This window comes from Eulemur rufifrons, chromosome 29, assembly GCF_041146395.1.
Source record: "Eulemur rufifrons isolate Redbay chromosome 29, OSU_ERuf_1, whole genome shotgun sequence".
In the NCBI taxonomy this organism is placed as follows: domain Eukaryota; kingdom Metazoa; phylum Chordata; class Mammalia; order Primates; family Lemuridae; genus Eulemur; species Eulemur rufifrons.
The window spans coordinates 8,395,644-8,411,553 of NC_091011.1; the positions used below are offsets into that span (position 1 = coordinate 8,395,644).

The 15,910-nt window shown below is 44.1% G+C and overlaps 1 protein-coding gene across 1 annotated transcript in view; it reads right to left on the bottom strand.

Annotated features, from left to right (window-relative positions):
- The window catches only part of ABCA13 (ATP binding cassette subfamily A member 13), a 459,896-nt gene extending 454,199 nt beyond the window's left edge, over positions 1–5,697 (bottom strand). Inside the window, 1 exon segment of the mRNA XM_069462020.1 lies at positions 5,629–5,697. Within this exon segment, the coding sequence (XP_069318121.1) occupies positions 5,629–5,697 (69 nt within the window).
- Between the last annotated feature and the right edge of the window lie 10,213 nt (positions 5,698–15,910).

Below are 15,910 nucleotides of genomic sequence, written 5' to 3' on the forward strand. Positions count from 1 at the left end.
GCTAGAGGAAAGTATGTATTTTACCACTGTGGCCTTTTAAATTAAGACTGCGGTGCTTTAAGTATTGGGGGGTATCTGGGGTATACACCACTGGTTTCTGGGGTATGGTATTCACGGGCATAATGGGGTTCCTAGTGAAACCATGACCAGCATAATTTTGTATTTCCATCGGTCCCTTCCGGCCCTTGGTTGCAAGTGGACCACAAGTTTTTAGGACGTTGATGTCTGATGGGGATAAGACCACCAGGGCTTAGGGGCCCCATTGCTGAGGCCCGTGGGAGGAGAGGAGGTGAAGGAATGCTGCCTGGGCAGGAGCCAGAGACAAGGGCAGAAGTTAACTGTCTCATTGAGGGACACTCCAGCCTTCTGGGAGCACAGCAAAGCAGACTCCCACCTTAAAGCCTGAGGGGCTTCATGCCTAAAAAGCCACGGAGCGGCCTGACATGAAAGCCACCCACGGCTGCAGAGGAAGATTGCAAAATGTCAGTGCTGGAGAAAGGACCCAGGCCCCAATTCTTAAAAACACCAGGTTGATCTCCTTCCCTCCCCTTTCTCAGTAGAACGTCTCAGTCAATGGGGAGCTGACCTCCAATAAGAAGCACTAATCTCTTTGTTCGTCAATCAAAGGGGCCACAGCTGCTGAGTTTAGAGATACTATCTGTACATACCTTAAGGTGTAGTTGTGCTTAGTAACGAGCTATGTGTTCCTGCTTCTATAGATAAAAGAGTAATTAGTTACGACATCTTGTGACTTTTAGGGGAGACTTGAAACTTTTACACGTTGTAACCCATGAGCTTTTCATGTGAAATCATTGTAATCTATAGCATGAAAAGGAGAATAAAAATGGGTGCTAGATTTCAGTCTGTATCACCTGGCTCATGGGAATGCTGGTGGTCTCCTGACTTCCCCACACCCTTTCACCTCACTTTTTGTGTCCATGTCTTGTCTCTCCCATCTCTTGCAATGCACACTGCCTGGGGACCTGGTTATATCGGGGTCATCGAGAACCCCCAATAGATGTCTTTGTATTAAACTATGTTTCTTTTGTTCTAGCAGAGTCAGTTAAAAAATAAATAAATACATATGCTTCAATCCCCCTCTGCTAGCCCAAGTCTTCAGTAAAATTGACCAAACTCAAAAGGCTCGTGTCAGCTTTCACTACTAGAGTAAGAGATCAGAGTCTGTCCAATTGGCGAAGTGGGTGGGGGGGTCTGTAGTCACAGGAAGCGACATTCAGAACTGAGATCAAGGTTTCAACAGACGCAGGAGAATGGAGACAACAGCGACCCCAAGAAGGATCCCTGCCCCATGATTTGAGGGCCAGGCTGGTGGAACTGTGTCATCTGTGGTTCACAGGCTATGGGCTCAGCCACTCTATTCAGTATCAAAACACCACAAAGAACCCCAAAAGACTGCAGGACTAGGAGACACCCCAGGAGCAGATACTTGACTTACATTATTCTTTTCTTTTTGTTATTGTTGCTTTTTATTAAATTTTTAAAATAAGAAATAATGGATCAGATTGATTTATAGTTAGAATGAAATATAAACATGAATTTGTAAATTCATGAGGAAAAGCATGGTTCATGGCCACTGGATATTTGCCAATGCTGATGAGGTTGCTCAGGGCGCTCCTGAGGGCATCGTCGACTGCTGTCACCCTGCCCACAAGCAATGCGCCCTACCTTGACCCAGAAACCCTGCCCCAGGAAATTTATTCAAGAGAAATGATCCCATGATCCATAGAAAATGTGTCCTTCATGCATAACAATGTTATTCATAATAATAAGAATTGGAAGAACCCTAATGCCCAACATAAAGAAATAGTTGAATAAACTATGTGTCCAACTGATGAACTACTATGCAATAAAACCGTTAAATAGGAAGCCCATACAGCAACTTTTAAATGTTGGGCTTTAATGTTAAGCAGAAAAAAAATTGTGATTTTAATTATGCAAAGATATTGCACCGTGTATGCCTAAGGATAAGAAAAGACCACAAATGTAGCAGATGAATTGGGGTAATGGAATTTTAGGTGATTTTTTAAATTTTTCTCTTTTGTTATGATGTTGTTTGTACAATAAATAAAATAAAAGGAAAAAATACGTGGTATTAAAATAGTTGTAATAATATGCTTCCATTTAAACTATTTTTTCCAAGAATAGTAGAATTTTAACTATCTATAAAGCTAGATATTAAGTATGATGGATACTATTCATCTATTATACTATTTTTTTATTTTTTCACTGTTTGAATTCATAATAAAATGATATTTAAGGAGCCATAATCATAAAATATAATAAAATGAAAGATTTTTTTAAAGTAAATATACAAACAGACAAGCTTCTTTCATCTTACAGATAGTGTCTGGTTTGTTTTTTTTTTTTTTTTTGAGACAGAGTCTTGCTCTGTTGCCTGGGCTAGAGTGAGTGCTGTGGCGTCAGCCTAGCTCACAGCAACCTCAAACTCCTGGGCTCAAGCGATCCTACTGCCTCAGCCTCCCGAGTAGCTGGGACTACAGGCATGCGCCACCATGCCCGGCTAATTTTTTCTATATATATTTTTAGTTGGCCAGATAATTTCTTTCTATTTTCAGTAGAGACGGGGTCTCGCTCTTGCTCAGGCTGGTCTCGAACTCCTGACCTCGAGTGATCCACCCGCCTCGGCCTCCCAGAGTGCTAGGATTACAGGTGTGAGCTACCGCGCCCGGCCTAGTGTCTGGTTCTTATACACTAAATAAACATTTGTTTGAGACCTTTTATTCTTTCAGTTAGTTTGGTTATCCCACAGTTTGTGCCAATATCCTATTTCCATAGTGAAAAAGAAAAAAAGAATGTACAGATCATCATTGCAGAATGGGAGGAAGCTGGGGAAAATAGGTCAGTTCAAAGACATTCACCCAGAGGGGCCTGGCCTCAATATTTCCACTGCAATAGCATTAAAAGATGTAAACATGTTCACATTTCATGCCCCCGGAGCTCTATTCTAACCCACTTGTACAAGCCAGAAACCTAGAGTCACCCTTGAGTCTCCCCTCCCCAGAGCCCACAATTTGCATCCCACAGACGTCCGAGGCCACGTCTCTGCCACCTCCAGCACTGTGGCCAAATAAGAAAGCAGCTCTGACTTAGGAGTGCCAGGCACTGTGGCCAGCACATTACACGCATTTAATCATTTAGTCTTTGCAAACAATCTCATTTCACAGGGAGGAAAACCTAGTTAAGAAATTGCCTGAATAAGTAAACCAGTACGTGGCAGAGCTGCCACGTGAACCCAGACCGGCAGCTCCAAGTTCCACTCACAAACCACTTGTGCTGTTCTCACTGTGCTGCGGGTATAAGCAGTGCTGTCATGAATAACCTTGTACAGATATCACTCCTCATTTGTGCAGGGACATCTCTAGGACATAGCCCCAGAAGTGGGTTCGTCAAATATTTAATTACATATTTTGTTGCTTTTCTCTGAACACACTGGAGCTCCTTGAGGGCAGGGCCCATGATTGGCTTGCTCGTCCACTATTCGCACACAGCAGAGGTGCAGTAAGTACTTTACTCCTTCCTTCCTTTACATGTTTATTGAGCATCTATCGTATGCCAGGCACTGTTCTGTGTATAGGGAATACACTGGTGAATGCATTGGGGAAAATGCCCAGTTCTCACGAATCTTACATGCTAATGTAGGCTCCAGAGGCAATTAACAAATCAGCACATCTGTGATGTGTTACAAGATGATAAGTACTAAAGAGAAAAATAAGGCAAAGAAGGGTGGGGTGCAGGAGTTACCGTTTTGAATAAGTGGTCCTCAGATACCCAAATGAACAAAATATTTCTGATGAGGATGTTTACCTTAGTAGCAATAATACTTGTGAAAATTTTTAAACAACTCCAGTGTCTAATAATGAGGGGTAGACAGTCACTGAACTGTCTTGAGGTTTAAATGAGTTGGATGTGCATGAAGCAAGTGGAAAGAACAGTGCCTGGGGAACTGACCTTCACTTGTAACATTCTTTCATGGGAAAATAAGCTTAGCTCTCCAAAACAGACTTACACGGCAATGAAATATGCTGCCCATAAGTAGAAAGCCACCTACACAGACACCAAAGCACTAACAATCAATGAAGAGTGTCTCACTCGTTCATTCCTGACCTTAAAACTTTTGCACAAATTTTCAACTGAGATTGTTTTGGTCCTGAAGATCATATGAAAAAGAAAGCATCTCCTTTAACATTTACTTTGAGAAAGAGAGAAAGAATATTCTGGCTATAAGGATTCAGCAAAATGTAATTCAATGTCAATTACTGAATTTCTTTAAACAGAAGAATTTGTCAGAAGAAAAAAACCTCATATGTTAAGTATAGACCTTGAAATCAGAAATAATGTCTATAAATTACTGCAGATCTGCGTCTTCCGAAAATGATATTTATAGGTGTTAATGTTTGTCTAGTAGCATCAGGAATAAAGGATGGTTAATCATAACAATAAGTAATCAATTTATATTTCATTAAAACATGCACTTACAGGATATGTTTTAATGAAACATATTTAAGTATTCCCATGAGTTTGGTTTGAGCAATTCTAATTTGCTCAGGAAAATCTTGCTGGTGTAATTTGAATAGAGTTCTAAAATGATGTGAATTAACACTAAAGATATGACATTACAGAATATTACTTAGTAGATGTGTCATGCCCAGCTCTATGCACATTGTGTAGTCTCAGGCTTTGAGCCAGTACCTGTGATATTCTATTTATGCTTTAAATGTGTCTGACATCTTATCCTTTAAACCTTTGCTATTCAGTTTTCATAAGAAATGCTCAAAACACAAGTTCTGCTATTTCTTTTCTCAGTGTTTCATAGTTTTCCTTATAGAGGTCCTTTACCTCTTTAGTTAGGTATATACCTAGATATTTTATTTTCTTTGTTGCTATTTTGAAGGGTATTGAATCTTTAATTTGGTTTTCTGATTGACTGTTATTGGCATATATAAATGCCTCTGATTTGTGTATATTAATTTTGTAGCCTGAGACTTTGCTGTATTCGTTAATCAATTTCAGGAGTCTCATGGTTGAATCCTGGGGGTTTTCCAGATATAGCATCATATCATCAGCAAAAAGTGAGAGTTTGATCTCTTCCTTCCCTATTTGGACTCCCTTGATTTTGCTCTGTTGCCTGATAGCTCTCGCAAGGACTTCCAATACTATGTTGAAAAGTAATGGGGACAGTGAGCAGCCCTGTCTGGTTCCAGGTCTAAGTGGGAATGCTTTCAATTTTTCCCCGTTCAGAATGATGTTGGCTGTGGGTTTGTCATATATGGCTCATATCATTTTTAGGTAGGTTCCATCTACGCCTATTTTGTTAAGCAAAACACAAATTATAGTTCAAATTCTACTTTTTATTTTAGGGTTTTGCAAACTTAGCGTTTTTCTGACAAGATTCTACATCCTTGATTTCATGATGGTTATTAGAGTTCCGCTACTTTGGCCCTTAGGGCAGGTTCTGATTTAAAATAATCCAACCTCCCCAAATTCCCTGCAGTGTGGACATTTGTACCTGCTGGGAGGTACAAGAACCACCCTAATCTCTCTCTAGACCTCACTGGAACCCTGTGGAAAACCAAGGCAAGCACTCACCGGATGCCTGAGTCTGCAGAGCCAATTCTTCCAGAGCAGGGCTTGGAACTGGCGGCCAGAGTGCCCCATGCCTGCCACTCCCTGTCCTCGGTCAGGAAGCCAGCCTGTAAGGACGGTGCTTATATCTGCTGGGCTCAAGAGAAGGCATGTTGCCTATTAGTCAATTCTAACAAAAGTGAGTGATGCAAGAGAGATTACTGGTGACTGAATAAAGCAGGCATCAAATGTCGCCTCTTGTTCTGCATCTGCTGAGAAATCTTATCTTTTCACTGGCTGCTCAGTGGAAGGTCCAGGGAGGGTTGGGTTACAGGAGGCTGCCTTCGGGGCCTTTCCCGGGCATTCACACGGAGCGCACGCACCCTCTCCAAGAACCCACACAACAGATGCACGCAACAAGAAGTGATGCCCACATTCACCATTTATCTCCCTTTTCCCTGGACATTAACTGGATGGAATTATTCCTCCTCTCTCCTGACATAGCAGCTGTCATATTAATTTGTCAAAATGTTTCCGGTTTGGTGATCCCACGGCAGAGAACTGGAAGAGAAGGAGATAGAAGCAGTGTTGGTGTCTGGGTGGGTTGGGACGGGTGTCTCAGGTCCATTCTGTACTGCACCCACACTTCGTACTTCTCCTTCACCCATCTGCCCCAGAAGGGTCAGGATCTGTGTTTCAGAAGGCAGCAGGCACAGACACAGCAGGACTTAGCGAGGGGCCTGTGGGTTACCTGCAGGTCCTGTTTGATCTTTGCCTGCTTGTACTTTTTAACTGGCATCATGGATTCAGCCAGGCGGCTGGTTGCTCCATGTCCTGGAGGCCAGGCCCCCAAGTTCCTGTTGCCCTCAGTTGTGGTCAGAAGGATGTCAGGCAACTCCATCTTGTGGTCTTCAATTTCATAAAGCAATTTTCACAAGCTGTGAATGTCCTATAAATGGTTTTTGCAACAGGAAACAGGGAACATGGGCTTTGGCAAAGAAATGGGTTCAATTGTTCTGTAAACTTATTTTTTAAAAGGATATCAATTTTATTTTATTTAATTGTTACATAATTGGCAGCATTAGCATGAAGGCCATTCCCTGGAAGGATGGGGCACAGCATCTAAGAGTGGGTTGGCCTGTCCCTCCTCAAAGGCCTGTCAGGGTCGTCTACTTGTCACCACCCTGGTTCTCTTTGCAGATAACACTTAGAATACCTTATATCACTGATAACTGTCATGTTTTTTTAAAAATCCAGAATAAGGAAAAGCCCCCAGCCATGGGGTTTCCCCTGCTATTTTCATAGCAGCCAGTGTTTGTGTTTCTATGCTGGTATCATCAGGGGCATAGACACTCTTTCATCCATTGCTTCCATGGAGCAGTGCTGTTAGTCAGGGTTTTCAGAGAAACAGAGCCGGTAAGTGATCGACTGATTGATTACAAGGAATGGCTCACACAATCATGGAGGTGGGCAAGCCCCAAGACCTGCAGGGTGAGTCAGCATGTTGGAGATAAAAAAGCCAATGACATAGATCTTGTTGAAATCCAAAGACCTGGGAACAGGAGCCAACAGTGTAGTTTCCATGCAAAGCCCAGCGTGCTCAAGACCCGAGAGGACCTGGCCTTTCCGTCCAAGTCTGAAGGCAGAAGGAAACGCCAGTGTCCCGGTTTGAAGGCCACCAGACGGGAAGAATTCACTTACTCAGGGGAGGGTCAGCCTTCTTGTTCTATTCAGGTCTTCCACTGCCTCCATGAAGCCCACCCACATTACGGAGAGCAATCTGCTATACTCAGCCCTCCAGTTGAAATGTTCCTCTTATACAAAAACACTCTCACAGACACTCCCAGAATAATTCCATCTTTGGGTCTGTGTTTCAGTCGACCAATCAAACTATTAGAGTCCTTCCTGACTCCCTGAGCTGCAACATTAAATACAGAATCTCCGCCTAGTGAGCCCGTATCAGTGGATTTGGCCTCATCCAAGTTTGTGTTCCTTCCACCAGCGTCCCACATCCTTAGATCCATCCCCACTCGTGTTCGCCAGATTCCTGCGTGTGTGAACTAGAAAACACAAATTGTTCATTTGAAGTGTAGCACACCTTTTCACGGGTCGTACTTTGTACCTCACCTTTGGGTGCTGCTGGGACTCGAGTCCAGTCGTGGGTCTAGACTGAAACAGGAGTGGCGGGGCTGCGTCCTGAGGAGGAGCAGCCTTTCTCCACAGCGGCTGCCTCAGGGCAGGCTGCTACAGTTTCCTCAGGCGATGCCGGCTTAATCCCTCAGAGGTGGGGCGAGAGGCCACCTCCACTGGGGCTGGGGAGACCTGCTCCACTGGGAAAGAAGACTCGTCAGAATTTAGGGGCTCAGTGTCCCCAGCGTCACCAGGGCCCTCCCACTCATCCCCACTCCGACTTTCAGAATCCGTCCCCTCCCAGTCAGTGTCCCCACTGTAACAGCAGACACCACAAGGCTGGGAGTTCAACCTGCACTACTCAGTTCAGCGAGGTGCAGGGTGATGTTCTCGGTTTGATCTGCAGCAATCTCAGCTCTGCAGCTACAGGAGATGCAGGTCTCTGCCAGGGCACACGCAGAGCTTTCAGGGCGCTATGCAGCACATCTGCTGGAATCTGACCCTCAGCTCATCCCTTCTCTGCTTTTTCCAGCAGCATTAGGAGCAACCAGCCAATCTTCTTATGCTCACTAGCGTGACAAAAATGCTGTAAAGTACCAAATACACAAGGACCCAGACACTTGCTTCTTAAAAGTGTTTGATTAGGAGTACCTAGTAGTGATATTTCGCGCATCTCTATTGCTAGATCATGTCATGGACTCTTAGTGTTCTCTTTACTACTGGAAATAGAGCCATTAGCATCTTTAAATCTAATCAGATTAGAAAAACAATCCCAGGAAATTTATCCTTAAGATTATCTTCCTCTAGAATCACTCTCAGTACCAAAGTCTGTGTTGGAGTTCTCCAGAGAAATAGAACCATATGCATATTATGTTTATACATATAAAGAGATTTACTCTAAGGAATTGGCACAAGTAATTATGGAGCTGGGCAAGTCCCAAGATCTGCAGAGTGAGTCAGCAAGTTGGAGACACAGGAGAGACGACGGTGTAGCCCCAGTCAGAGCCTGAGAACCAACAGAGCCCACAGTGCCATCTACAGGCCAGCCAGGTTCAAGATCCATGGAGAGCCAATGTTTCAGTTCCAGTCTGAAGGCAGGAGAAAAGCTGCGGTCTCAGTTCAAAGGCCATCGGGCAGGAAGAATTCTCTTACTCAGGAGAGGATCAGCCTTTTTCTTGTATGCAGGCTTTCAACTGACTGGATGGGGCCCACCCACATTGGGCGGGGTTGGGGAGGGTAACCTGCTAAAGTCAGTCTGCCGACTCAAATCTTAATCGCATCCAAAACACCCTCACAGACATACCCAGAATAATGTTTGACCAAATACCTAGGCATCCTGTGGCCCAATCAACTTGACACATAAAACCAGTCATCAGAAATGCCAAGAGTTTAATATTTGCATTACAATTGTAACAATTGATATGGGATTATTAGCCATAGCAAGTTTCCAAGATTCAAAAAAGCAACTTTTAGTTAAACACAGCCTTGCCACATAACCCTGCAATTCTACTCCTAGATGTATACTCAGAAGAATCGAAAACAGGGACTCAAAGACATACATGTACTTAAATGTTTATAGCAACACTATTCACAATAGCCAAAAGGTGGAAACAACACAGTTGTTCACCCACGAATGAATGGATAAACAAAATGAAGTCTATCCAAACACTGGAATATTATTCAGTCATACAAAGGAATAAAATACTGACACATGCTACAACGTGGATGAATGCTGAAATATTACGCTAAGTGAAAGAAGCCAGACTCAAAAGGTCACATGTTGTACGACTCCATTTCCATGAAATGCCCAGAATAGATAAATCCACAGGCAGAAAGCAGACTGGTGGTTACCAGGGGCTGCAGAGGAGGGAGATGGGGAGAAATTGTTTGATGTGTGTGGGGTGTTTCTTTGGAATGATGGAAATATTTTTGAAACTAAACAGTACTAGTGGCTGCACAGCATTGTGAATGTACTGAATGCTATTGAATTGTTCACCCCGATATGTTGATTTTATGTCATGTGAATTTCCCCTCAACAAATTTTTTTTTATTTCATCTTATTATGGGGGTACAAAAGTTCAGGTTACATATGTTGCCCATGTACCGCCTGTCCCCCCAAGTCAGAGCTCCAGGCGTGTGCGTTCCCCAGACAGTGCGCATTGCACTCATCATGTAGGTATATACCCATCCCCTCCTCGCATCCCCCCCCTCCCCGAGTCAGCACCTTCAAGCGTGACCATTCCCCAGACAGTGCGCAACGCACTCATCATGTAGGCATACACCCATCCCCTCCCCCACCCCCTACCTCAGTCTGATATCCGATTGGTGTTGTTCCCAGATGTGAATTTAGGTGATGATCAGGGAAACCAATTTTCTGGTGAGTACATGTGATGCTTGTTTTTCCATTCTTGGGATACTTCACTTAATATAATGGGCTCCAACTCTCTCCAGGAGAACCATAGAGATGTTGTGTCTCCGTTATTTCTTAGAGCTGAGTAATATTCCATGGTATACATATACCACAGCTTACTAATCCATTCATGTACAAATTATTTTTAATTAAATTTTGCCACTCATCTCTTTTCAGTCATTTGGCCAAGCTCAAAATAACCTGAGCATATGATGCGGCTGCGTGAATCTGCATTTTGGAACCGTCCTGTTCTTTGCGTTGTCTTAGCCACTTTGTAGACTGCCACGTCATCACTCTTGTGAAAACTGGACAGTGGCCACTGAAGTCCTATTTAGCAGAGTCAGGGAAAAAGTCTTCTCGCGGGTGGCTCACGCGCTTACCGCTGACTCCCAGGTCCTGCTCGCCGTGACGATGTGCCTCCCCTGCAGGGAGACTGTGAATGGGGAAACCAGCTCCTGCGCTAACACACTCTCTTCCTCCCCCCAGGACCCTACACAGCCCAGCGGAAGCCATAAGTTGTAAATAATAGCAATAATAAAATAGGACAGATTGGGGGACGGAAGAGATGCGGAGTCAGTTTCAGTACGGCCAGCAAGAAAGACTCTAAGCCCTGGAGCAGCGATGGCAATGTCCCTGAGGAGGTGCACCCTCTCACCCAGAGCAGACCACCTGCGGAGAGGCAGACGCTCCACAGGGGGCCTCCCCAGCCCCTGTGCGTCTGGGAGTGGCCAAACGGCTGACTTCACCACAGAAAGGGAAGCCAGTGCTATTTGTCGCTTCTGAGTCCAGGCTCTCAAAGGCAGGCAGCGTTCTCTCCTCTCTCCAGAACAGGCCCTACGGAATGATGGCACAAAAAGATGAAATGTGCCTGGACCCTGGAACCCCACAGTGGCAAAGCCCCCTGAGCAAAGAGCGTGTGGTAGAGTCCTTGGCAAGTGTAGACAAACATCCCTGCTGAGCCAGGATATGTGGGCGCGTGTCAGTTAAAGTGGCTGGTGTGGCAGAGTTCTCGATGGGAGTTGTCTCTGCTACCCCACCCTCCACTCTGCCCCCCTCTCCCCTCTCCCCTAGCAGGGCCCCAGCTCCCACAAATGACCTTGAGTTGTAGCGATTCCACCTCCTGCCCTGTGAAGGAAAACAAATTTTTTCTCCCCAAAATATTGAGGATTGTTAAGTAAAAGACACTGAAAACACAAGGGAGCACTTTGTCTCTGCCTCTGTCTACCTGGTGGTAGGACATGAATCCTTCCTCTCTGGAGACAGCACTTGATTGTTGGCCCAGAGAAGGTGCCAGCAGGAGCCAAAGGACTCTGGGAAGAGACGTTACTGTCCTCCCACCCTTTCCTGCCCTTAAAAGACTGGAACTGCTCTCTCCTTTGTCCTGTCACTGCGTAGGATTTACAGCTTAAGGTTAAAATACCATCTAAGCAAGGCTCCTAAGCCACTGCCCTGGGAGAGAAATACTTTTGAACTGAGGTCTCTCCCGCATGATGGGTACAGCACCCACTAATAAATTTCTGCCTGTTTTTCTTTTGTTAATTTGACTTTTGTTTTCAGGACAGCGTCTCAACTAAGAACCTAAAGAGGGAAAGAAAAGAAATTGCTTTTTCTCCCCTATGCCTCGCTCCCGCAGCCTGGAGGCAGCCGGGGTGACCTGCTGCCCTCGTTGCTGGTTTCTGGGGCGCCTCAACATTGCCTGCACAGCTTCTCGGCTGTTCCTGGAGATGATCTCTAAGGCGTAAGCATCCTCAGAGGGGACTGGCCACTCTATGCTCATTACAGAATCAGGAATCACCTGTGCAGGACGGACCGTGTGCCTCGTGCACCTGTCACTGCAAATCAGAATTCCATGTCGACTGGTGCCTTGTCATAAGGCATCTCATATTGGTTTATAAAAATAACATTTGGCTTCATGATTGATGACAGGGCTCCCCTCCCCCAGCCCCCACCGCCAGCCTATTTGATTCTTGGTTAAGGTCTGGTTCCATAGAGAGGTGGAAGGGGTGGCAGTCTGTGAAGGCAGGCACAGGCAGGAAGTGAAGGAGGAAGGAGGGCTGGATCCAGGACAGAAAGGAATGGAAAGTGAAGGCCCTCAGAGGGGGCTGAAAACCAACTTCATCTCTTTCCCAGCTACTTGTAATTCTTCTTGGATGGAATAAGTTTCACACACAAATTGTTTCAGTCAGACCTGAATAGTTCCCAAAGAGCCAACCAAACTGTCAGATGAGCACACGATGAACTTGAATGTAGAAGATTATCAAACACACACTTGGCTGGTTCCTTTGAAAGGTTATGGTAATGTCGTTTAAAAGTTGTAAGTGAATTTTTCAGCATTTTCAGGTAAAATTGCCTCTTTGTCTCTGTTAAAAAGCTTTATTAAAATTAGGAGCAATAAGCAATTAGAAGTTTCATAGTTCATGACCCAAATATTTCTTAGTTAATTATAATTTATAAATCTTGAAAACTAATAGCCTTGCAGGTAATTTAAATAGCTTACTTTTCTCTGATACTGAAATTCTATCTTGCTAATTTCAATAATTTCTCATGAATTTGAATTAGTTTCTCTTCTTACACTGATAGAAAAACATAATTTCAACTTGTGTCTAAAGGATATTTGTTCAAAAGATAATAAATTGATAGGAACAGGTGGTTTTCCTCTTCTAATGCTATCTGGTGTCCACTGAGCTAAGAAAATTCAAAAGAAATCCTCAGATACTAACAACATTGAGAAAAAAAATTGCCTAAACCTAGATTTAAGGGCATTGAGTAGAAGTCTCCTTTTAATACGTTAGGGACAATCGGAGGCCTAAATCATGTTTCTTGCATTGTCCATTTGAGTTGAATTGTATTTCTCCAGGAAAGAATGTGAAATGGATGTCTGTTTACTCCAGTGTCAGAGAACCCAGGTTTAATTTGCAAGCATAGGACAGCAGAATCAAAGGCAAAATCTAAAATTCAAGTTAGCAATGAGACTCAAGGACCACCAGTGTCAGGGCGAGGGAGGGGATTTGCACTAAAGCAGGTGTTGTCAGGCGAGGGCAGTGAGAGGCTGATGCCTCCCAAACCCACATTCTAGAAGGAAATGTTGATATCTGAAGAGAAAGAATAACTTTTCCAAGGTCCATAACCACAACTGTATTTGTACAGTGTCTTGCAATTTTCAAAATATGTTTAAATGCATCCCCTTGGATACTCACCAAACCAATGAAGTAGGTAGGTATTATTATATGTTTTATTTTACAGAAGCAAAAACTGAATCTTAGTATTTCACCGAGAAGACAGCAATAGAATGAAGCTTTCACATAATCCCTCCACCCAGTGGCCAGGTTGCCCCACCTTTATTCAGATACTCCACCCTCTCTCTTGGCACCACCTTGCTCCTACCAGCCACAGCCCTGTACTGGTGCACTGGCTGCATCTCGTGCCCTCAGCAGTGGCATTAGTTTTCCACTCTTTAATGAGCACACAATAAGCTAGGATAGCTGCCACCCAATAAAAATTAGCTCCTCCGGGTACTGCCCTATATCTACATTCATTAATGTCAAAATGCTTCAAAATAGTTGTCTATGTTCTCTCTGTCCACAACTTCCATCTCATCTGCCTTAAATCCATGGCAACCAGGCTCTGTCCTCACTACTCTGTTAGCATTTCTTCTGTGACCTCCATGCTCCATGTTTGCACATCCAACAACTGAAGCAAGCAGGTCTCTCCCTACATGACGCCAGCAGCGGTGTTCCGCACAGTACTTCATGCCTCCCTCGTCACTCTCTCCTGCTTCTCCTCCCACCTCCCTGGCCCATCCTTCTCCATCTCTGTTGCCTGTTCCTCCTCATCTTTCCATCCTCTGAACTTCAGAGTACCTCAGGGCTCAGTCTTCAGTGGTTTCTCGTCTCTGTAAACACCCATGTCTCAGCCAGGCCCATGGCTTGTAAAGATCGCTTGTGCACTGACCACTCTCAAATCCGTGCACAGGTCTGATCTCTTCCCTCAACAACATTCACAATGGTGGGCGGTCCTGAGCAGTCCACAGCATCATCACCTCACTGCTGGACTCTACTGAAATGCCTGCATTTGTGTTTGGTGTCCTGTCCCCAGGGCCATGGGGCCCTTTGTTGTTGTGTCCTCTCGGCCTGACCCATAAGACCTCTCTCTCCTTTTACCTCCAGGCTTTTCTCAGAGATACAGAGAAACCTCAGCTGTTCTTTCACATCTCTCTGGTACCATGAGAAACTCAGTGGAGCTCTCTCTGGCCCTCTGTGTCTCAGTGCCCTGCTGCCATCTCTACTCCACCACTCCCATGCCAGGATGGCATGAATTCTCTGGAAGGCTTTCACCTCCAGGGCTTCACATGGAAGTGGAGCACCAGCCTCCTAGCCACTCAGATCCCAATTGCTGTTTGTGGACTATGTTGTTCCAGCCACATCTTGGAGATAGATAACATGACAGGGGAGAAGGGATGGGTACAGGATCCCCTCTTAAAGAATCTTTTCCTTCAGTCTTCCCCAATAATCCCATCCATTTGTACAGTAGACAAGTTTATCTAGACTCCTAGAAGAGGAAATTATTTAAAAATTGATGACTATCCCTCCAAATTATTCTACCTTACATCTAGACCATGACCTTTTTACTTAAAAGCCAATATTTAGGGTTCTGGTTCCAGTTAGGGTGGATTAAGCCCATTCTACCCTCTATCCCACCTATTGCAACTAACATCTCTGGAAATAATACAGAAAGAAGCTATTAGAGGACTCTGAGAAGTAAATAAGAGCAGACAGACTGGACAGAGAGATCAAACTCAGAAAAAATGACCCATATAGCAGTGAATTTCCTCCCTTTTTAAAAAAATTTGGTTCCTCTAAAATTGCCTTACTTAGAGTTTAGGACAACCCAAATCCTGCAATTATGAACAGATACAAATGGAAAAAAACTTCAAGAAAAGAATCCAAAAAAGAGATCCTACAGTATGGAGCTTTATGAGTCTCCTAACCCTAGTTCTGGTGAGCTCCTATAACAAATCTGGACTCCTGCAGTGGTGACAGTGATGCTAGCAGCCCCACAGGCTCAGCTTTTTGCCACCTTGCCTTGAAGTGGGCCTTGTTGTAGGAAGTGTGCAACAGCACAAAGAAGCTAAAATCCCAGATCCCTAGCTATGGCACCAGGAAAGGGTGACCATGGGAACTGCTGTGTGTGAGGAATATCACAGAGTAGAGGGAGCTAGAGAAAGAGATGCTTTAGATCAATGTATGGAGTCCTAGAATGATCCCTGAGCTATGTATGCATGGAATGGACAAGAATCAATATAGCAAAGTCTTTGAGAACTGAACTACAAAGTAGACTGGCCCCTGGGTGGCACATATATAAAGCAGACCAGAACAGCACTGTAACATCTTTGAAAATTTAATTAACGCTGGATGCACAGACCACAAAGATGAGTCAGGACTTAAAGAGCAAAATTAACTGGGCTAATTGCTTGTTAAAACAAAACAAAACAAAACAAAACAAAGTCAACATTTCCCAGAAGATTTTAATAAGACCCCAAATCTTCTAACATAATATTCAAAATGTCCAAAACAGAATCCACAATTATCCAACATACATAGGAACCAAAAGAACCTTAAAAAAAAACTCTCAAGGGAAAGGGCAATCAATAGATAGCAATCCCAAGATAACACAGATGTTGAAAATATTAGATAAATACTTTCAAACAATTATTATAACCATGCCCCATTAAGTAAGGGCAAAGACTGCTGAAACAATTAAAAACAT